This window comes from Tupaia chinensis, unplaced genomic scaffold, assembly GCF_000334495.1.
Source record: "Tupaia chinensis unplaced genomic scaffold, TupChi_1.0 Scaffold000094_1, whole genome shotgun sequence".
Taxonomy (NCBI): Eukaryota; Metazoa; Chordata; class Mammalia; order Scandentia; family Tupaiidae; genus Tupaia; species Tupaia belangeri.
The window spans coordinates 2,532,966-2,555,633 of record NW_006159556.1 but is presented as its reverse complement, the minus strand read 5'-3'; the positions used below and the strand labels follow the sequence as shown (position 1 = coordinate 2,555,633).

The following is a 22,668-nucleotide window of genomic DNA, read 5'->3' as shown; positions in this document are numbered from 1 at the left end:
AGTTTCAAGCCACCAGGTCCAGGACTTGAACTGTGGTTGGCCATGTGAGAATCCAATGCTTTAACTACTACACCACCTGCTAGCTCTGACATTTCTAGCTTGAACTAAAGAAAAGGCATTTTTAGATGGCCTCCAATAATGTAACCTTTTATTTTCTTTTTGGGGACATTCGTGGTTAAAACTTCTTTATCTCTGGCACACACTGAGGTATTAGAAGAATACAGTCTTAGGAAAGGATGGGTTCATGATATTTTCATTTATAACAGTAGAGAAACTTGATAGAGCTCTTTTATTTTATGTTTACTCATTTATTTATTTCTGTGGGAGAGACAGACATGGAGACAGGTACACTCAGCAGGGTCTTCACGTCACAATCTATCCCCAAGCTTAGCGGCCCTGAACCACAGGCATGCATTGGGTGTGCTCAGGTGTTCAGGGAGGTCCCAGGACATGAATCTAGGGCCTTTCCCATGTGAGACTAGTTGTGTTACCACTGTGTCATCTGGTATGAAACTGTATAATATTCAACTGCAAATGCAAAGTACCAAGAACAAAAACAATGTTATGGAACTAGTCCTATGAGATATCACCAGTAGAGACATTGTAGAAATCCTACAAGGTAAAGAAATAGACAAAGCGACATATAATACAGACCAGAAACAGAAAACATAAGAAAATTTGATATCCAACAGAAATGACATTTTAACAAGTGAAGAGAGGATGAACTATCAAAGAAATAAGCTGAGATGATTGATTTTCACGTATAAAATTACATTCCTGGGCTGGCCCCAGGGCCTATTGTTTAAGAGAACTAGACCCCACATGGCCAACTATAGTTTGAATCCCAGCCCAGTAGCTTGAAAAACATGCCAGATGTGTGTACATGTGTGTGTGTCCAAAATTTTGGACAGAATGGAGAAATGGTGGAGAAGGTATCACAGAATGACCATGTCTCTCAGGGGATTGCTTTCTCTCTCTTTCTCTCTGTCTCTTTGTCTCTCTGACAAGCAAATGGACCCTGTGACAATTTTTAAAAATTAGATTGCGAGGCAAGTTCCAGCAGCTCTGGCGGCGGGAGGAGCAGTAGGGTTTATCTGGTTAACTCCGCAAAGGTTCTAGGTGCGTCGCGGCCTCATCAGGCACCCAGCATGCACCCTATCTGCAGCCAAGATGCCCAAGAGGAAGGTCAGCTCAGCCAAGGGGGCGGCCAAGGAAGAGCCCAAGAGGAGATCAGCGAGGTTGTCGGCTAATCTCCTGCAAAAGTGGAGACAAGCCAAAAGAGGTGGCAGGGAAGGATAAATCTTCAGACAAAAGAGTGTAAACAGGAAATATTACCAAAAAAAAAAAAAGGGGGGGAAGACAGAAGCAGGGAGAGACAGGAACTGAGAGACAGAGAGAGAAGGCTGGGGGTGCAGAGGGGGGCTCCCTACCGCTAGCTCGTTTGTTGGAGGCTGAATTATTAGTAGAAAATCTTCATTCCCTTAAAAATCTAGTTCACAGTAGCCATGTGGAACCTTGTCCTGAAGGCCCGTGGCTTCTTCTGCTAAATATGCTCTTCACAGGAATCCTTGTCTCCATTAGACCCAATCTATGACAGTAGATGAATTCTTATTCTTTAAGGATATTTGTCGCCTGAGTTCATGCCATTTCCTATTGATACATAGGAAAATTTAAGATGGGTTTAATTTACTTTTGAAAATCTTTCTAAAGGGGATTTACATGAAAATTTATTTATTTTGAGTCCAAATTAAAAAAAAAGAAAAGATGAAGAAGCCTTTAATAAATAGCTCTGTGCCATTGCAGTCTTCCTTATAGTAAAATAAGAAACCTCTAGCCATTTAAACCCACACATTAGGGTCCAGCAGGTGGCATTGTGGTCATGGTGCTGGATTCCCATGTGGCTGACAGTGCTTCTAGTCCCAGGCTCAGTACTTTGAAATTCAGGCTGAGATAAAGAACAAGACCCTGATATTTCAAAGAAATTGGTCAAATATGTAGGCTCTATTGCGGAGTGATGCAAGCCAGAATATGAAAGAAAGATATTGTTTGTATCCACTTAATATATACCGACTATCTGCATTTTATGGTAGAGATAAAATTATTGAAGGACATAAAAGCAGTGAAAATAGTTTAGGAGGCTGAAGACAGTGTGGACTGGGTGGGAAGGGAAGGGTATAGAGAAAGATAGCAACAGAAGAAATAGAGAGGTATGATATTAGCAGGGCACAGAAATGGTTTATTACCTATTGATGATAGCATGTATAGTATTCTCTACTGGACTGGTCTGAGAACTAATTCATGTTGGGTAAATTCTTTTTACAAGTCAAATGATAAGTAATGTTTAAAAGTTGTAAAAAATAATAAATAATAATAATAATAATCTGGAATAAAGGATGAAAAACTATTTGATGATGATGATATAGATAGTAATGTCTTTGTCTTGACTTATATGCATGGTAAACATGGTAGAAACAGAAATGTAATAGGCGTAAAGATATATGTGATTCAATATAACATAAAAATGATTATGATAATAATAAAATAAAATATATTTAAAAAGAGAAAGAAATACAGGCTGGGCACCTGTGTGTGGGTGCTCAAAACCCTTAGAGGAGAATGGCAGAGAAGAGACTGCGGAGTGGCCATTGCCTCTGTGGGTAATTTCTTGTATTCTGCCTCTGTGTGTTTCCAGCAAGCATGTGTGCCCTGTAGCAAAAACCTCCCTTCCCTCCATCGGATAAAAAGCTCCACATATTAGAGTGCTCAAATTTTAGATATCTTCCAGGTGTCTTGCTTCATAAACATGTTGTGATTTATTTTTTTAATTACCAGAGAGTGAGTGCACTTGCCAGAGTGAGACAGAGAGACAGAGAGAGAGGGAGAAGGTTATCACCCTCCCCTCACCCTGCACAAGGAATGGTAATACTACAATTCTTTCTCCTCTATTTTTCCATTTTGTTTGATGTGGGGATTTTCATACACATGTGCTGGCATGTATTTCAGGCTGCCAGGGCTGGGATTCAAACCATGGTTGGTCATTAGAGATTTAGCTCCTTTACCACTAGACTACAGGTGTCTTGTGTTTTTGTTTCATTTTGTTTTATTTTTAAGACCACTATAGGGAACAATAGTAGTGGTGGTGATAAGAATTGAAGGAAGAATGAATAATGCCCTGACCCAAAAGATAACCACATCCTAATCTTGGAATCATATGAATGTTACCTTATATGTTAAAACGTACTTGGCAGATGTGAATAATAAGAGATTTTGCTATCTGAAGATTATTCTGAATTATCTAGTTCTGACCAACATAACATGGATCTTTACAATAGAGTCAGAGAGATGTGACCGGAAAGGGATGCTGGAGTGGTGGGAGGAGAGAAGATGGAGCCAAGACTGTGGAAGCATCTAGCTCTAGAACAGCAGGAGTCAGCTCTGACAGCACATGATAGGGTCACAAGTACCTTCAGGACTCTACAGCATCAGCCATCATGGGTAGTGGATGTGAAGCCTGTCACAAAAGGATGCAGCAGTGCCTTCCATTATTAAACTTTTTACACACTGGGAAGTACATTTGGTACAGGGTGACTGAGTTAGGAAATTGTCCAAGGTATGGAAATGGTTATAATTTCCATTGTATTTTTCTCATTCAGGTTCAAAAGACATTTTGAAATGTTTTGAAAAATTAAGAGTACATTTTTCTGAGAGTATCTTTGCTCTAGAGATGAGAGAAATCTCTAAATTATAAATACGATTTAAACTATCTCTATAATATAAGACAAACTTTTTGGTACCAGAGACCAGGTTAGTGGAAGACAATTTTTCCATGGACCTTGTGCCTGATGAGGGGAATGGTTTGAGGATGATTCAATCACATTATATTAATTGTGCACTTTATTGCCATAGTATTATTACATTGTAATCTATAATGAAATAGCTATACAACTCCCATAATGCAGAAAAGTTGGAGCCTGAGTTTGTTTTCCAGCAACCAGGTGGTGCAATCTGGGAACTCCTGTGAGAATCTAATACTGCTGCTTATCTGATAGGAGGTAAAGCTTGGATGGTAATATAAACAAGGGGGAAAGGCTGTAAATACAGATAAAACTTTGTTTTCTCACCATTCACCACCATCTGTGTGACCTGGCTCCCAACAGGCTACAGAATGGTTATGTCTCAACCCCACCATCTCCCCAGGTTGGGAACCTCTGATTTAGGACTCAGAAATCAAGCAATTGCCTATGTACCTGTAGCTTAGCTTTAGCTACTTGCTGAGGGCTATTAGGAGGTTCTACTCGCTCACCTATTTATTGTTTCTGCCCAACCTAGTGTACGTTGTATGCCTAAATACAAAGCACACTAAATGACAGTTAGGAGTCATGGTCATGCATTTAATGTGTCTTGAGTATTTTAAATGACTTCTATTATGTTTTTTAGTAGTATTGTTTCCTACAAAAAACCACTCTTTGATTGTTGCTCTGCCTGTCAGAATTGTGTGCACTCTGTAACATCTTTGGTCGTGGTAGTCCAGTTTTCCTAGTAATTCTGTTAATGTGCTGTGAAAGATTGGAAATTTGAAGTATGTAGTGTGTATGATACTAAATTGTGCTTTGGTGGGACTTGTAGTCCAGTTTTCCTAATAATTCTGTTAATGTGCTGTGAAGGATTGGAAATTTGAAGTATGTAGTGTGTATGATACTAAACTGTGATTTGGTGGGACTTACATAACAGCTTTCAACATCTGAAGACAGTGGTTCTTGATATCCTCTTAAGGAAAATTTGTCTACAAATCTGAAGCTGGAATGTCACTGGAATAACTTAAAAAGCATCACTATACCTGGCTTTTTAAATTTTTGGTACGTATGTTAAGAATTGAGTACAAATTGAAATGTCTGTACTGATCCTTGACACAACCAATACATCTCAATTACAAAAGAGAAAAAATTAGATTGCAACATTACACTTTACACATACTTCAATTTGCAAAATGGATTAAGATGTGACTATATGCAAGACGGAATTTAAAACTTTAGGAAAATAATAAAAAAGAATGGTTATTTTTCATTTGAATGACTTCAAGATAGGTGAGGTTTCCTTAAACAAGACACTAAAAAAGTGCAAAAATGGAAGACTGATGAATATGGTTATGTTAAAATAAAAAGATTTTATATGCTGAAAAGCACTATATTCAATATGAACAGAAATGGGAGAAGGTATTTGGAACACACACTGCTGATATGTGCTAACAAACTGCTACACATCATTAAGATAAAAGCAAACCACCCAATAGTAAAACTGTCAATGATAGGAGGAAGCAGTACACAGATCAATGATCCCACCTATGACCAAAGGTTAATAAATACATAAAAACATAAGCGAAGGAAAAGCTACTCACTCACATTAATCAGGATAGACTACATTATGCTGAAGTTACAAATTAACCCAGAAATCTCAGTGGCTTAACACTATCGAAGTTTCTATGTGTTCCTGACACAGATTAGATGTAGGTTGACAGAGGACAATAAAACGGAGCCGGGACCAGCAGTTAGCGTGATGGCTATGTCGCTGAACTCCCATGTAGTCGACCGCGGTTCGAGACCCAGACCCGGTGGCTTAAACTCACGCCAGGTGCGTGTGCGTGCGTGCCCAAGATCCCAAGAGGAGAACGGAGGAGAAGGGACTGTGGCGTGGCCATCCCCTCTGGGGGGTGATTTCTCACTTTCTGTCTCTCTCTGTCTTTCTGGCAAGTACACATGCCCTATAGCAAAAATCTCTCCAATAAATAAATAAATAAATGAATAAATAAAACGCAGAGTCACTAAAGGACCCTGCTCCACTCTTTATGTACTGTACAAGAAGAGAGGGCTGGAAAGTCACGCATGGGCTTTTGAATTCTCTGGTCCTGAACTGATTTGATTCTTGGTACTTCTGCTCACAGCCCATTGGACAGAAGGAGTTGGCTGGCCACACCTAATAGCTACAAGGGGCCTAGAAACACATGGATATTCAATGACTGACAAATGTCTCTACTACAACTAGACATTACAGCAACCCAAACCAATAACCCACATCACTGAGATGCAAGACGCATCTCACACCCATCAGATCACTTGAAAAATAGTAACAACCCAAACTCTGATATCACCAAGAGTCGACAAGAACATCAAAAAAAGGACATCCTACACAGCTGTTGAGCATGCAGGCTGGTGAGACATCCTGGCAGGGCCTTCATACTTCATACTGCCTGGATAAGTTAAAGGCCGATAAGCTGACGACCCAATACCTCCACAGGTACATAAAAGGAGTCACGTAAAAATCACTCACTTCAAAATGATACTTAATAACAAAATATTTGAAAGGACCTAAATATCGGAGACAACCTAAGTATTAGAGGAAAAATAATCTAAAATAATGGCTGTCTTTTCACCGAAAGTGATTTATTTTTTTTGGAGTTTCTCTTACTCAGTTTTTTTTTTTCTTTTCTTTAATTTTTAATTTTTTTTTTATTTTTAGAAAAGATTTTTTTGTTATAGGGCACATATGCTTGCCAGAGAAATAGAGACAGAGAGACAGAAAGTGAGAAATCACCCCCAGGGGGAGTGGGAGATGGCCATGCTGCAATCCCTTTTCCTCCATTCTCCTCTTGGAATTTTGGGCATATGTGCACACATGCCTAGTGTGAGTTTTAAGTCGCTGGGTCCAGGACTTGAACCACAGTCAACTACATGGGAATCCAGCGACATAACCATTGCTCCATCTGCTGTCCCATCTTCTTCAGCTTTCTGAGTAGCATACCACTAAGTCTGGCATTTTAGAATGAGCCAGGTATTGAACCCAGCCCTCCTGGGCAACCTCAGCCTTTCCAGTAGCAGCATCTACCATAGCAACCGCTATGGCTGGGGCTGAAAGTCAACACTGATAGAGCGTAGGGAAGGAGCGGAAGGCGATGCACTGTGTTTTACTTCAATGTGAAGTTTAAAGCTTGAAGAGCTATCATATATATACATATTATATACAGACATGCAGATATGCAGTTAGCTGTAACAGCATGTGCAGAAATAAGAAACATTTATTTCAAAATAATGTTACTTTGAGGAAAGATGAGATGGTACATCATACACTAATCATATCCTTTAATTCTACATAGGTAATGAAAATAATACTCTTCTACATTAAAAAGTGGCCTTTATGAATATTTACATAGCAATGTTTTTATGTTAATAAATTATAAACAGCTCCAGATATTCAAAATGGCTAAATATGATATGAGAACACATGGAATATTATGGTTGTTCAATGAACTAATATATACTGGGTTATTGGAAAATCATGACGTATTTTTTTTCTGTTTTGCTGTGCAAAAAGGCATCATGACTTTTCCGACAACCCACTATTAAGTAGTATGGTGCCTGGTGTGTGATCAATGTTAGTGATCATCATTGTCACTATTAGTTCTATTACTAGTACTACTATTAATTTTATTAAAAGAATAAGCATGCAGTGAACAGCCCTGTAGCCTAATGGTTAAGGGAGCTGGATCCCACATGACTGAGTGCAGTTCAAATACTGGGCCCAGCGGCTTGAAAAACACATTAGGTCTACATGCATGCCCCAAATCCAGCCAGGATGGAGAAATAGAAGAGAAGGGACTGTGGAGTAATCATGCTCCACGGGGTTGGGGGGTGCTTTCTCTCTCTCCCTCTCTTTGTCTTTCTGTCGTAAACACACATGACCTCTAGCAATTAAAAAAAAAAAAGATAAAGGGACCAGCAGGTGGTGTGGTGGATAAGGGCGCTGGATTCCCACATGGCCAACCATGGTTCAAGTCCCGGACCTAGTGGCTTGCTTTCTCACTTTCCCTTTCTCTCTCTCTCTCTCGTCAAATAAAAAAGAAACTAACAATAACAAATGGAAATAAATAAATAAATAATTTTTAAAAAAGGATAAGTATGTAAACTAGGCTGATACATGGAAACACACAGTGAAAATAATGTTAATTAGAAAAAGCAAAATGCTAATAACTCATTTGAAAGTAATGACTTTATTTTTCTGTTTTTCTATGCAAAGTGTATCATGACTTTTCCCAATGACCAAATAATTAAAACCTCCATTAAACCTCATGTTTTAATGAAAGCAACAGAGACATATACATGCCCATTAGCAATCATTTTAAAATGACTTGAAAACTTGGTAAAATTCAGTGCTCATTAAGTTATTATTTTGATTGATTTGTATATTGAAAATTAGGTGGACTTGAAATGATCTCAATACCCAATGTCATTTTAAATTTCTGGCTTACTTTGCTAGTTAGCATAGGCATTTTGTGAAACATTTATGAAAATACAACTGTGACAGATAATCTCATTATTTATTTAATTTTTTTTTTGAGAGGTTTTCGCTATAGGGCGCGTGCGCTCGCCAGACAGACAGAGAGAGACATAGAGACAGAAAGCGAGAAATCACCCCCCGGGGGGATGGTCAGGCTGCAATCCCTTCTCCTCCATTCTCCTCTCGGGATCTTGGGCACGCACGCACACGCGCCTGGCGTGAGTTCTCAGCCACCCGGTCCGGGATGCGAACCGCGGTCGACTACGTGGGAGTCCAGCGACATAGCCATTACGCTAACTGCTGGTTCCCAGGTAATCTCATTATTGAAGAGACTTTCCTTAAATGATTCGTGGTCCCTGAAACTATTAACTTCTGGAAAAAAAAAAAACAAAACATAATTGAACAGCTCTTCTGCTCTGTAACTGTTTACTTGACAACTACATGATATTTAGCACACATTTCTCACTTAATATGACCACTGCTTACTAAAGGAAACATCTCTAAAAATATGCAGAGAATCCAATAACCAAGTAAGACTTTTATGTGTTATTTTAGTTTATACCAGTACTTTTTTTTAATCCACTGATAAATGTCAGAAAGGAAGTAGATCATTGTTTATTTTATTCCTTCATCTTAGCACTGAATAGATCTGATACTGATCCTCATACAATGACCTGACCTTGAATTTTTTGCTGAAGTCAAGAACACACCAACAGTGTGTGGTGGTTAAGGCAGTGGATTCCCACATGGCTGATGGCAGTTCGAGTCCTGGACCTGTTGGCTTGCTTTCTCACTTTCTCTCTGTCTCTGGTGAGCACACATGCCCTACAGCAAAACATTAAAAAATAATAAAAACATTGCATTGTTGGAAAAGTTTTGATGCATTTTTATATAGAAAATATGCCACAACATTCCTGACAACCTAATAAATAAAATTAAATTAAAAATTATAAAAAAGAAAAAAGAACATGGCCACTGAAGTGGATATCTAGAGCATCCCCCAAAGGAAGAGAGAAAGATCATTTTCCCCTCAGTTAACAGAATCCTCTTCAAGGTGTCTACTGTGGACAACGAATATGGGTTGTGAGGGTTATTTAGAGCTATAGCATCTCCTCTCCTGGTCGTAACTATACTAGGTTACAAGGTATTGTGCCTTCCTAGGCTGTCTACCTCTTTATCTAGAAATCTATTTGATGTTCTCTTCTATGCTATCTGTTCCAATGATTTGTTTGCATATGTGTCTACACAGCATTAGGCGTGAAACTTTGTGTTCTTGAACTACAGGGCTGGGGATGATTACTCATCCAGGAAGTGTCATGACACTTGGTAATGGAGGTATCTTTTTGTTCATCTTGGACTCAAATCAAGAAGTGGCTTTTCTATCTAAGGAAGAGAAATGCAATCTTTCCCATTGCTCAAGGGCAGAGACAACAGGTGGCAGAGGGGACACACATGGAGACAGGTGGCTTAGACCAGAGACATCTCCTGGGCTAATGAACACAGGCCATTTCTGGATGGCTATCTTGTGTCTCTGCCCAGAGAGAGATCACAAAAAGGAACCATCCAAGGCAAATACAGCTGTAACTAGAGACGCCCAACAAAGACATTAATGGAGGCCAAAGGAGTAACATTTGGATACACATCATTCTCCTGGCTCCGAGGTCATTTCAGAAAGGACACACTGAGCATATTTTGATGGTGTTCTCAGCTCTAGCTTTCAAAGAGCAACTGAAGGGAAAAATAAAACCCTTCAGCTGTATCTTGGTGACAGAGTCAGTGCCTTAATCATCTCTCATAGCTTACATGTTCTGGGATTGAAAATGACCAAGGTTATAATCACCCCTAACAGCAGAGTTTAGTGTGCCCATATAAAGTTAAATTTGCTCATGTAAAGCCACAAAAAAGCTAAAGTCACAAATCAAGACTTAGCTAATGAGGTACTTTCCCTGTTTAATTAGTTTAGTCATAAACCATATAGCAAGATACATGGTGGAGTATACAGTAACTGCACATTAATTATTGACTCTGTATATACCCAAAATATCCCAAATGAGATCGATTTCAGAAGAGTAATGGAATCCTTTTAAACAATTTTTATGACTGATTTCAAGAATGTCTTTCATTGAAAAAGTGATTCATCTTAGATCTCATCACCTCAAAGTGGCCATGCCAATATAAATGAAGTTAATAAACAAGTATTAGATAAAAAATCCTATAGTTTTAATGCATTCATTTGATTACTATTTTGGACAATTAAATTCTATTAATTATATAATAAATAAAATTTCTGTTCTACAGCTGAATTAATTATATGTAATTATTTGTACACACAAATATTTCTGTGAAAAAATCACGAAACAGAGTTTTTGGAAAGAAAAGTATGATAAGTAGTTGAAATAATTTTCCAAAAAAGAATTAAGGTAGAATAAGTTTTATAAGGAAATATATTTTTATTTCTTTGAAAAGTAAACCCATATACTTTTGCCATAAACAATAAGGAATTAATTTGCCTTTGAAAATAAAGACACAAACAATTTTATAGGAGCTCGCACTATGGTGGACTCAGGGAAGTTTGGAGAACAAGGTCTACTCAAAGGAGACGATTAAAGATTAAGAAAGTAAGAGACTATAAAATTAATCTCATCCTTTTTTTAATAGACAAACAAATGATCAAATTCTCATGACATATCTTAGGTTAAAGGAGATTTCTTTTCACTTGCAAAACAGTTTTGTGCATTCTGACTTTTTCTTAATAAGGAAAACAAAATTTTATATGTTAAACTTAACTTTTAAAACATATCTCATTTATTTCTAGTGTAAATGAGAGAGAAACAGGTATCCCCATAGGGTCCTCACATGATGACCCACCCCGAGCCCTCGCGAGCTAGGGTCACAGGCACATGATGTGGCCAGAGAGACTTCAGGACACAAACCCGGGACCTTCCCAAGGCTTTAGCATCATGAAGTGCTGAATAAGCAGTGCATCATCATGGCTGGCCCACATTCGATTCTTTTTCTAATTTATATAAAGTATATTTATATGTTCAATGAGAGAGAAGAGAAAAAAGAGACAGAGAGAGACAGGCACTCTTGATAGGTCTCATCACACCGTGATCCTCTTCTCCTGCCCTCCAGCTGGTCAGGAGTCGGCACAGGCAACTGGACTGTGTCAGGTCAACTCAGGACCCAAACCCATGGTTGGCCACGTGGCTTCCTGCACTGCAGATGGGTACATGCTGCCTGTTAGCACCAAGGCTGGGGTTAGTCTCGATTTTATCATATCTATGAGAGTTTCTAATTTTTCTTGCTAAAATTTACTTGAGTATTTTCCATTGATTACGTATTACTCTTATAATCATAAAAAACTGCAAGCGATTTTTATTCTGAAAAAGAAAATTACAGTTGGACACTTAACCTTATATCTCATGCATTTTTAGCAGGCTTGAAAATATTCTAGGAAAAATCTACTATTATAATAATGAATACATTTGACTATTTCCTGGAAACAATTAGGATTGAGAAGTAAAACCATCTACTAAAAACATCACTGTCTCAAATAATAATGAGTGTTTTGAGAATTCTGGATGAATGTCACATTGGATTAAATAAGAAGCACTTTTGACACCATGAGATCCACCTCCTCACCACCCCCAATCCTCTGCCAAAAAAAAAGAAAAAAAGAAAGCTGAAGAAAATGCAACCAGCTGAGCATGGAAAGCCAAGAGCACAAGGAGCGTCAAGAGCCACGCTGACGGTCTCATGACGGGCAGGCTGAAGAGCTGCCACGCAGACATACTGGAACTTACCTTGCCTTTGGGGGATGATTTTGGCATGTCTCTTTCTAAACCTCTTGTTAAGAAGATGGGGAGGGAGCTCTTAGAACTGGCCTCCTATAAAAGAAGTATTAAAAGGAACATTAGAGATCAAAGACAATTTACCCAAACCGGAAATGGTAAGGTAGTGAAAAGCAGTGTTTAAGGGACACAGGCATTTCTGGATTGAGGTGTTCGCATCAGAAGCCAGCGAGGTTGTGGCGAGTTGTCAAAGCTTCTCTTTTATTTATCACATACAACAGTAAGTTAGATAAAATCATGAAGGGGTGGGACCCACAGGAAGTATGTATCCAGACATGATCCTAAAAATTCTTTTCTACACCATCATGTCACTGTGTCATGTACTTATACGATATAGACATCTCGCCTTTTCTTTTGAGAACTGAATCATTTCCAATATATTAGTCAACAACATTCCTCATGATATTTTCCAGATGTATTCTGACTCTGTAAATACTGTATCTTAAACAAATTCCTAAATATCTATTTCCAAAATTACTAATGTCCTGAGTCCTTGGTTCGAACTTAAATAGTATCTAAAAAAATAATGGAGGAAATCACAAGGAGACAGTTTTAAATGGAGTTGGATAGATTTACTATTAGTTTTAGATGATAAACAGAAATGATAATAATCTTATTCATTTGTTTCAGTAGGGGCCTATTTCTGAATAGCCATTAACTCAGATGAATGTTCCAAACCTGAGCCTGTCTCCAAATTCAGATTAAAAAAATATATAGTAGGGAGATTACAGACAATAACGAATAAGGAGAAGGGTATTCAGATGTCTTTTACTTGCTCTGTAACCTCTTCGTCTGCATCGCTTATTTTCCCCCACCATAGAGTCAATAATCTAAATCATGAGTTTTCTTTTTTTTTTTTTTTCAAGTTTACTTTCAGGTTAATTAATCATAATCTTTTAAACCAAATCTTAGTCTATAGTCTTTACCATATTACTAAAATTTTCTGAAATTATATCCACTTGTTTCTAATAGGAACAATTCATTATTAGAATAAAATCTACTAATAAATATTGAATCATATGTTTATCAGACCCTGGCCTACAGACTTCATGTTTGTAAAGCTAACCCTACCCTCACTGGACTCCCCCACAACCAACAGCCCTAGAGGTAGGCTACTGCATCTCCCCTCTTAAGAGTAACACAATAAGGCTTACAGAAGTCACGTAAACCTGCCCAGTATCACACAGGACTCAAAGATGTTTCTGTACAAATTAAGGCCTGTCTCATTACCTTTAAATACTACTCCTCATCTCCAATATACCTGACATCTTAAACCACTAAGTTGTGGCACTATAGAATTTTATTTAAAAAAATTTTTTTATTAAAAGAATCTTTTTTTAATGTTATTGTTGTAGGGTGTGTGCATTTGCCAGAGAGAGACAGTAAGAGGGAAAGTGAGAAGTCACCTCTCAAGGGGAATGGCCATGCCACAATCCCTTTTCCTCCATTCTCCTCCTGGGATTTGGGGCACACACACACACATAAACACAAACACAAACACGTGTGCCCAGCATGATTTTCAAGCTGCCAGGTCTGGGACTCAAACTGCAGTCAACCATATGGGAGTCTAATGCCTTAACCACCACATCACCTGCTGGCCCTGAGCTATAGTATTTTAAAGCCAAAAGAATGTTTACAGGTTAACTAGTCTACGCCCTTAATTGTACAGATGGGGGACTGGGATCCTGAAGTAATATTCCCTAGATCACGTAGGGTGGCAGAGCTGAGATCCATGCCTGGACCGCAGGGCTGTACATGGCACCTGTTCTTGGTTTTGTGCTAGGGAACAACATTCCCAGACTCACAGGGGATCAGGAGGCTCTTCTAAGCTCACTGGAGGAGCTGCCAACACTCTCAGCTGCTTGTGACTCCCTGTACAGCCCTGTACAAGACCCAAGGGTACATTTCTGAGATCCCCAAATAGGTGTGTGTTCCGGCTCTTCCCTTTCCCACCAGTAACAACACCTGTTGGTGGTAAAAGTCACTGACTGGAAATAGTGAATGAACCCATTCCCGCTTCTGACTCACTGTGTAAGGGATAAACTATACCCAGCATGACATTTCAAAGAGTCAAGTGATTAACTGCATAATCCATTGCGAAATTTGACAACACTTGGATAATATAATTATGATGAATCCTTGTACCCCCATTTAAAACTACTGGCATGTAAATGCTAGAATATGATGAGAAGAAACAGGGCTGGCTGTTAAAAGACGTCAACGGGAATGGCTGATTTTCCTATGACTGAGAGCTTACAAATGCCTATAATTCTTTTATCCTTATGCACAAATTAAAAGTGATAGTATTTCTTTATTACTCCTCTCTTTTCTCTATGTCTCTGTAAATTAACAAGCACAAGGCTAACAGTTTTCTGCTTTAAGATGCTGAAAACATTTTCTTTAAACATATCTGAAAAACACAAATTATGTTTGTATTTTTTATCTTAAGAGTTTAAATTCAGACAACAGAGACAGAGTCAGAGATCTGAAGTGGAAATCAAGAGACTAGCTTCTCATCCTAGTTTTTTTTAACTAACCAGCTGTAGAAATTGGGCAAGCATGTTAACCTTGGGGCCCCCCACCTCCCTCAGTTCAAAGATCTACAGAACAGCTAATTCTTGGATTAGCTGAGCTCCAAGAATCCTGTCTCATTCCAAATTTCAGGATTTATATTCTTCCAGGGAGAAACAGTATTTATTGACAAAAAGACAAGCCACCACCTGTTGAATTGCATTCCAAATATCCCACCAGAATGCTATTGAAACTCATCTTCTACCCACGCAGTGAGCAGTGAACTGGGGGTTCCAGAGTGCTAACACTAGGGGCCTGCAAGGCCAATGTTACTGAATCAGATTTCCAGAGGAAAGTTAAGTAATTCAACTAGTAGCTTTTTTGATTTGTTTGAGAGATTTTTGTTATAGGACATGTATGCTTCCCATAGAGACAGAGAGACAAAAAGTGAGAAATCACTCCATGGAAGAGATGATTCACAAATGCCTATAATTCTTTTATCCTTATGCACAAATTAAAAGTGATAGTATTTCTTTATTACTCCTCTCTTTTCTCTATGTCTCTGTAAATTAACAAGCACAAGGCTAACAGTTTTCTGCTTTAAGATGCTGAAAACATTTTCTTTAAACATATCTGAAAAACACAAATTATGTTTGTATTTTTTATCTTAAGAGTTTAAATTCAGACAACAGAGACAGAGTCAGAGATCTGAAGTGGAAATCAAGAGACTAGCTTCTCATCCTAGTTTTTTTTAACTAACCAGCTGTAGAAATTGGGCAAGCATGTTAACCTTGGGGCCCCCCACCTCCCTCAGTTCAAAGATCTACAGAACAGCTAATTCTTGGATTAGCTGAGCTCCAAGAATCCTGTCTCATTCCAAATTTCAGGATTTATATTCTTCCAGGGAGAAACAGTATTTATTGACAAAAAGACAAGCCACCACCTGTTGAATTGCATTCCAAATATCCCACCAGAATGCTATTGAAACTCATCTTCTACCCACGCAGTGAGCAGTGAACTGGGGGTTCCAGAGTGCTAACACTAGGGGCCTGCAAGGCCAATGTTACTGAATCAGATTTCCAGAGGAAAGTTAAGTAATTCAACTAGTAGCTTTTTTGATTTGTTTGAGAGATTTTTGTTATAGGACATGTATGCTTCCCATAGAGACAGAGAGACAAAAAGTGAGAAATCACTCCATGGCAGAATGGCCATGCCACAATCCTTAAGAAGGTTACTGGTGGGACCAGCAGAGGGCATAGTGGTTATGTCATTGGACTCCACGTAGTCCACCACAGTTCAAGTCCCAGATCTAGTGGCTTAAAACTCATGTTGGGCACATGTGGGTGTATGCCCAAAATCCCGAGAAGAGAATGGAGGAGAAGGGACTGTGGTGTGGCCATCCACCTGGGGGGGCGGGATGGGGAAGAGGGGTGATGTCTCATTTTTTGTCTCTGATTCTGGTGAGCACACACACCCTATAGCAAAAAATCTCCCTTAAGAAAAAAAAGAAAGAAAATTACTGGCAATAACTTACTATATTATTTAAAATGCATGCTATAGGGACCAGTAGTTAGCGTAATGGCTATGTCACTGGACTCCCACGTAGTCCACCGTGGTTCGCGTCCTGGACCCGGTGGCTTAAACTCACGCTGGGTGCATGTGCGTGCGTGCCCAAGATCCTGAGAGGAGAATGGAGGAGAAAGGATTGCAGGATGGCCATCCCCCATGGGGGGGTGATTTCTCACTTTCTATCTCTCTGTCTCTCTGTCTGTCTGGCGAACGCATGCGCCCTATAGCAAAACCCTCTCCAAAAAAAGAAAAAGAAAAAAAAAATGCATGCTATAAGAATTAAGTGTGAAATATTTTAAAGAGTAAACATTTTAAAAGGCTGTACCTTCAAAAAGTCATTTACCCTCATAGGTATAAGTGAAGAGAATTGGAAACTTACACACAAATGCTCATTGTAGCATTTTTCATAAGAGCCTACGAGTGGGAACAATACACATGTCTGTCAACTTATGAACAGATAAGCAAAATAATGATATAGACATTATTTAGATAAAAAAGGAAAGAGGAAGTGATACCTGCTACAACATGGATGAACTCTGTGAACATTACACTCAATGAAAGAAGCCAGACACAAATGGACATGAATCGTGTGATTTAATGCACACAGAATGTCCAGAATAGGCGAATACTTGAGTGTCAGAGAGCAGATTTGTGGTTGCCAGGACCTGGAGGGAAGGGGGAGTGTGAGTGACTGCTAATGGGTCTAGTGTATGATGCTTCTTTTTGAAGTGGTTAAAGTGTTCTGGGTGGCCCAGTCTGTGGTAGCACAGGCGGTGGAGATGAGGTTCAGATCTTGGGTTGACCAAGTGCATCTGCAAGCAGTTGGGATCCTGGCTGGCTGGGAGGTTGGAGGAAAGGTCCCAGGTGAGACCTTGTGGAGGCTATCTGTGTCTGTCTCTCTCTCTCATAAAATAAATAAATAAAATTTAAAAGTTCTGAAATTACATGATGGTTATACAACTTTGTGAGTATACTAAAACCCAATGATTATGGTATGGGATTTATATCTAAATTTTAAGAAATCTTATTTGCTATCATTATTTTTGAAATTGTGCTGTAGGGCACATGTGCTCACCAGAGAGAGAGAGAAAAATGAAAAAGCCAGCCACCAAGTATGCGACTCAAATCGTGTTCGGCCAGGTAGGAGCCCAGCACCCTATCTACCTTACCACCTGCTTGCCTCTATATCGAAAGTTTTTAACAAGCCATTTAAGGAAGTCCTACACTCCCAGGGAAAGAAAAGAGGACTTGGGTTTATGTTCAAGCTCTTTTCTTTGAAAAAATTCTTTGAAAAGGGGGACTATTTTGTCTTTAAGTGTTAAAAATTATATGGCCATGGGACCAGCAGTTAGCGTAATGACTATGTCACTGGATTCCCATGTAGTCGACTGCGGTTCAAGTCCCGGACCCAGTGGCTTAAACTCACGCTGGGCGCGTGTGCATGCGTGCCCAAAATCCTGAGAGGAGAATGGAGGAGAAGGGATTGCGGCGAGGCCATCCCCTCTGGGGGATGATTTCTCGCTTTCTGTCTCTCTGTCTCTCTCTGTCTGTCTGGCAAGCACACGCGCCCTATAGCAAAAACCTCTCCAAAAAAAAGAAAAAAAATTATATGGTCATGAAAGTTCACTCAACAAATATTAGCAGAATCCTATTTATGGGTGGCATTCAATGCTGTGAACTGGAGAACGAAGTGACAAATTGGACCTGAATATATCATATGAGGTATATATACTTTTATTTGGTCAATTGAAATGAAACTTCTGATTGAACTAACTGCTCACTTCAGTGACTTCGGTCCAACAACCACTTGCTTAAACCAGCTGTGTCACAGTACCATGAAAACACCATTCAAAAATACAATAGGGAGGGAAAAAATACCTTGTTTATCACAGCTTTGCTAGCCTTACTATTCAACTACATGACATTAAAAAACACAAAAGCATTGGCTATTCCCTCAGCCTAACATACCAGCTCCCTCGACTTTTCCCAGGCTTGCTCCCTCACTTCATCAGATTTTTACTAAATTTTACTGGAAAGGATTCTCTTCCTGGTCACCCTGTCTAATCATCACCACTCTCCCTTCCTGCTTGGAGCTTTCTATTCCCTTGCCATTTTCACATTTCTCCATAGTGCCTAGAAATATCCAACTTTACATTATACTTACTGGTTTTAATTATTTACTTTTCAACAATTCACTCTCCGTCTTGAGAGGCCTTGGTCAGTCTTGTTCATAAATGTATCTATTGACATAGCCTAGAATAGGGTTTGGCTCATGGTAGGATCTCGGTTGTTGAGTGAGTGAGTAAATTAAATAAATGAATAAAATCCCCTTTCTAATCTTTCACAACTCTCTGTGTATTCTTCCTGTTCTTAATTCTCTTAAACAGCTTATGTTTCAGGATTGTCCATTCTCTTGCTAATACCCTGTATTTCCTTCCTCCAGTCTCCAATCATTGCATTCATCTCACAAAAGCACATCAGTGGTTGAACCCAGCCATAAGCCTTCTCTGTGCTGGGAATGGACCAACAGAAAGAAACCAATAGAAATTATGGAACTGGATGACTGGTTTCCCATTCAACTTATGGTCATAAACCTAGAAGGGCCCTCTCCTGCATGTAATCCTGCTATACTTCTTTGTACCTTGACCTCCCAGTTTCTAAGATGTTATGTCTCATCTCTCTTCTCAAATCCCTGTCCTTCCATTTTTGCTTCGTACTTCTTTGGGAAAAAAAAAAAAAAAAAACAGAAGCATCAGAGCAGAAGCTACTCACTGTCCCATTATCAAATCTACAAATCTAGCTGTAATTCTCTCATCCTATTATAATAAAAGATGACTCTGCCTTCCTTCCTTTTACAAAGAAAGATAAGACTGATCAAAGAGCAATTCCCTCCATATGCATCCTGGATCTCATCCCGTCACCTTCCCAAGGACTTCACTCCCTCTCCACTTTATCATTCCCATTAACCACAAGCATTCTCTGGAATTAGATCCCATTGTTTGCTTGTTTGTTTCCAAAACACTTTCCTCACCCCACATCTCCCACTAGCTATGGTCCCACCTTTTTGTTTCCCTTTGTTGCAAACTCCTTCAAAGCAGCCCTCTTCACTTACTCTCTCTACTTCTCTCTACTTCATTTTCAACTCATTCTTCAATGCTCCTGAGTCTGGATTTCTGTCTCACTATTTGACCAAAAGTGCCCCAACAGTCATAATTCAATTACCATCTTATTTGGTTGGGTTCTTGGCAACATTCGAACCAGGTGACTCTTGTTCTTGAATTATTCCCTTTCATTTGTTTCCATGACATGACTGACGGGGGATTTGATGGTTAATGTTAGGTATCAACTTGACTGGAGTTAGAGATACCCTAAAAGGTGGCAAATTATCTATGAGGGTATTTCCAGAAGAAATGGGCATTTGAATCAGTGGACTGAGTGAGAAGATCCATCCTCACCCAATTTGGATAGGTATAAACCAACTGGCTGAGGACCCAGGTAGAACAAAAACACAGAGGAAAAGCAAATTTACTTACCCAGTCATATCCCCCCAACACACACAAAGATCTCTCTTAGAGCTGGGAAACCCATCTCCTCCTGCCCTTGGACATTAGCACTCCAGGTTCTCCAGCCCTCAGACTCCAGATTTTCACCAATAGCCTGTTTCCCAGCTTCTTAGGCTTCTGGCCTTGATCTAAGAATCACACCTTTGTTCCCCTGTTTCTCAGGTCTCGGGACTTGAACTGAGTGAGTCAAGCTACGGGATTCCTTAGTTCTTCAGCTTACAGAGAGTATATAATGGGACTTTTAAAACTGAAAAGAAATATGGTGATATTTTTACATAAATGAAGGGACAGCAGAATTTAAAAATATAGTACTTTCTAGAACTTTGCTATACAAGAAGTCTCCATAAAGTTCACTGAATATATTTTATGAAAAAAACAACCTATGCATGAATCTCAAATTTTTTTCACCAAAATGAACTCATACCATAATTCTATTTTTTCATAAGCTTTTTGAAGTCCCCTTATTTTGACTTTTGAGAGAAAGTCTGTAATTCTCTGGCTTGGATTAGGGAAGTATAAACAGAGAGATTCAGAAGTAGTCAAATTCTGAATATAATTTTGAACTCATTACATTTATAAACTGTAACTATAACATTCACAGGTATAATCTTCACTGTCTTTAAGTATATTTAAAAACTGCTCGGGAACCAGCAGTTAGCGTAATGGCTATGTCGCTGGACTCCCACGTAGTCGACCGTGGTTCGTGTCCCGGACCCGGTGGCTTAAAACTCACGCCGGGCGCGTGTGCGTGCGTGCCCAAGATCCCGAGAGGAGAATGGAGGAGAAGGGATTGCGGCGTGACCATCCCCGATTTCTCGCTTTCTGTCTCTATGTCTCTCTCTGTCTGTTTGGCGAGTGCACGCGCCCTACAGTGAAAATCTCTCCAAAAAAAAAAACAAAAAAAAAAAACTGCTCTATAGAAAATGACAACCAGTAATTTCCACTTAAAAAAAAAAAAGAAAAAGAATGAAATGTAGCAAGGGTGGTCAAATTAAACCAAAGATTTATTGTCAGGTATCATTAAACATTAGAGTTTGGACTCTTAATCTTAAATTACAATTCAGTATAGAGTTTTCTCTTCCTTTAGCTCCTATATCTCTTCCTGGGAAAGGTTTCCACTAATAATTTCACAAAAAACAGCTTTCTCCAGTTACACCATTCTCAACCTGCTTAATTTCTGTACCAGTAATATTGATTTAAGATTGGTTTAGGTGTCTATGTGTTGTTCTGAATCTTTCAAATTTATTTCTACATCTCTGCTTTTCTCCAATAATCTAGTCCACCGTGTTTTATTATTTATTTGTTCTTTTCTTAAAAAAGAATTGTTTATTTATTTCCATTTATTATTTTTATGATGAGTAATATTTTAATAAATAATATTTGAGTATATGTACAATATTAATTTAACTTAATCGCAGAGAAAATCAATTTACATTTTTTTTAGAGAGGTTTTTGCTACAGTGCACTCGTGTTAACCAGAAAGAGAGAGACATAGACAGAAAGCAAGAAATCACCCCCCAGGGGCTATGGTCATGCTGCAATCTCCTCTCCTCTATTCTCCTCTCAGGATCTTGGGCATGCACGCACACATGCCTGGCATGAGTTTAAGACACCGGGTCCGGGACTTGAACCACAGCTGACTACATGGGAGTCCAGTGACATAGCCATTATACCAACTACTAGTCCTTCAATTTACATTTTTTTACATCTCAATATCAGGTGTTAATAAGACATAATCAAAATAATTATGGTCGCAATTTTTATTCCAAAACTTACCAATAAATTTTTATGCCAAAACTTACCAATAAATTTTTATGCCAAAACTTTGGGGTTAGTATGTCTACACAATTTACTTTTTGGAGTGATGTTCTCTTGCTATAAGAAGGAACATCTTGTTTACTTCACTAATGGGAATATCTCTTAATGCTGGAATGGCCTCTGTACTTCTTCTACTGTTGAATTTTAGCACAGTATCTGTGATTGTGTGAATGGAATTGAGTGGAGCGGTACTCATCATGCTAACTCCAAATACATAACTGACCACTATAGCAATAAGGAGGCAGGCTGGTAACGGAACTGGCCAGCATGTTTGAGGCCAATAGGTTAAGCCTAAGGAGTTTAGCCAAGATCCAGGAATAAATGCCCACATTAGATAAAGTAGGAAGCCAAATTGAGAACTTAAGAAAAGAACAAAACCATAAATTGCTCTTTCTAGCAATGGTGACAGTGAACTTTCCACCATTTTCCTTGAGGCTTTGGATAATCCAAGCCCCTACCCACAACTCGGCCACCTCAGCACTCTTATTATTTTTATTTTGACCAGAGAGAGAAAGAGAAAGGGATAAAGCAAGCCTCCAGGTACAGGACTCTAACTGCAGTCGGCCATGTAGGAATCCAGTGCCCCCAACCACTATGCCACCTCTTGGCCCTGGAAGCTCTACTCTTCATTTATCTGCCCAGAGGGTTTAATCTACTGTTGCAGGCAAGCTTGCAAGAACCTGCCTCAGGTCTTTGCACATGCTGGTCCCTCTGCTTGGAAAGCTTTTGTTCACACGGAGATATGGCTGGCACCACCACATCATGCAAATATCCACTCAAGCGCTACCTCAGAAGGCCCTTCATTTCCCTATGTAAACTAGCATCCCCAATCCTCTTACTCCCCCACTATACTATGATTTTAAGTCTTCATCACAGTTTACTTTTTTTTTTTCCCATGGAGTCTATAATCAAATGACATAACAATTTCCTTAACTATTTGTTGTCTGTGCCCCTGTGAGGGCAGAGCTGTTGTTGCTAAATTCATGGGTATTTTTTTCTGCTCATAGAACATAGCCTGGTTATGT

General features: G+C 39.1%; 1 protein-coding gene and 1 pseudogene across 3 annotated transcripts in view; both read right to left on the bottom strand.

The window, feature by feature from the left end:
- The window catches only part of FAM13A (family with sequence similarity 13 member A), a 249,625-nt gene that overhangs the window by 135,635 nt on the left and 91,322 nt on the right, over nt 1-22,668 (bottom strand). For all 3 annotated transcript variants that reach the window (XM_006143243.3, XM_027769857.1, XM_027769858.1), the window contains one exon: nt 12,135-12,218. In XM_006143243.3, coding sequence (XP_006143305.1) covers nt 12,135-12,218 — 84 coding nt within the window. The remainder of the gene's footprint in view (nt 1-12,134; nt 12,219-22,668) is intronic.
- LOC102502606 (phosphatidylinositol N-acetylglucosaminyltransferase subunit P pseudogene) lies at nt 21,675-22,067 on the bottom strand (annotated as a pseudogene).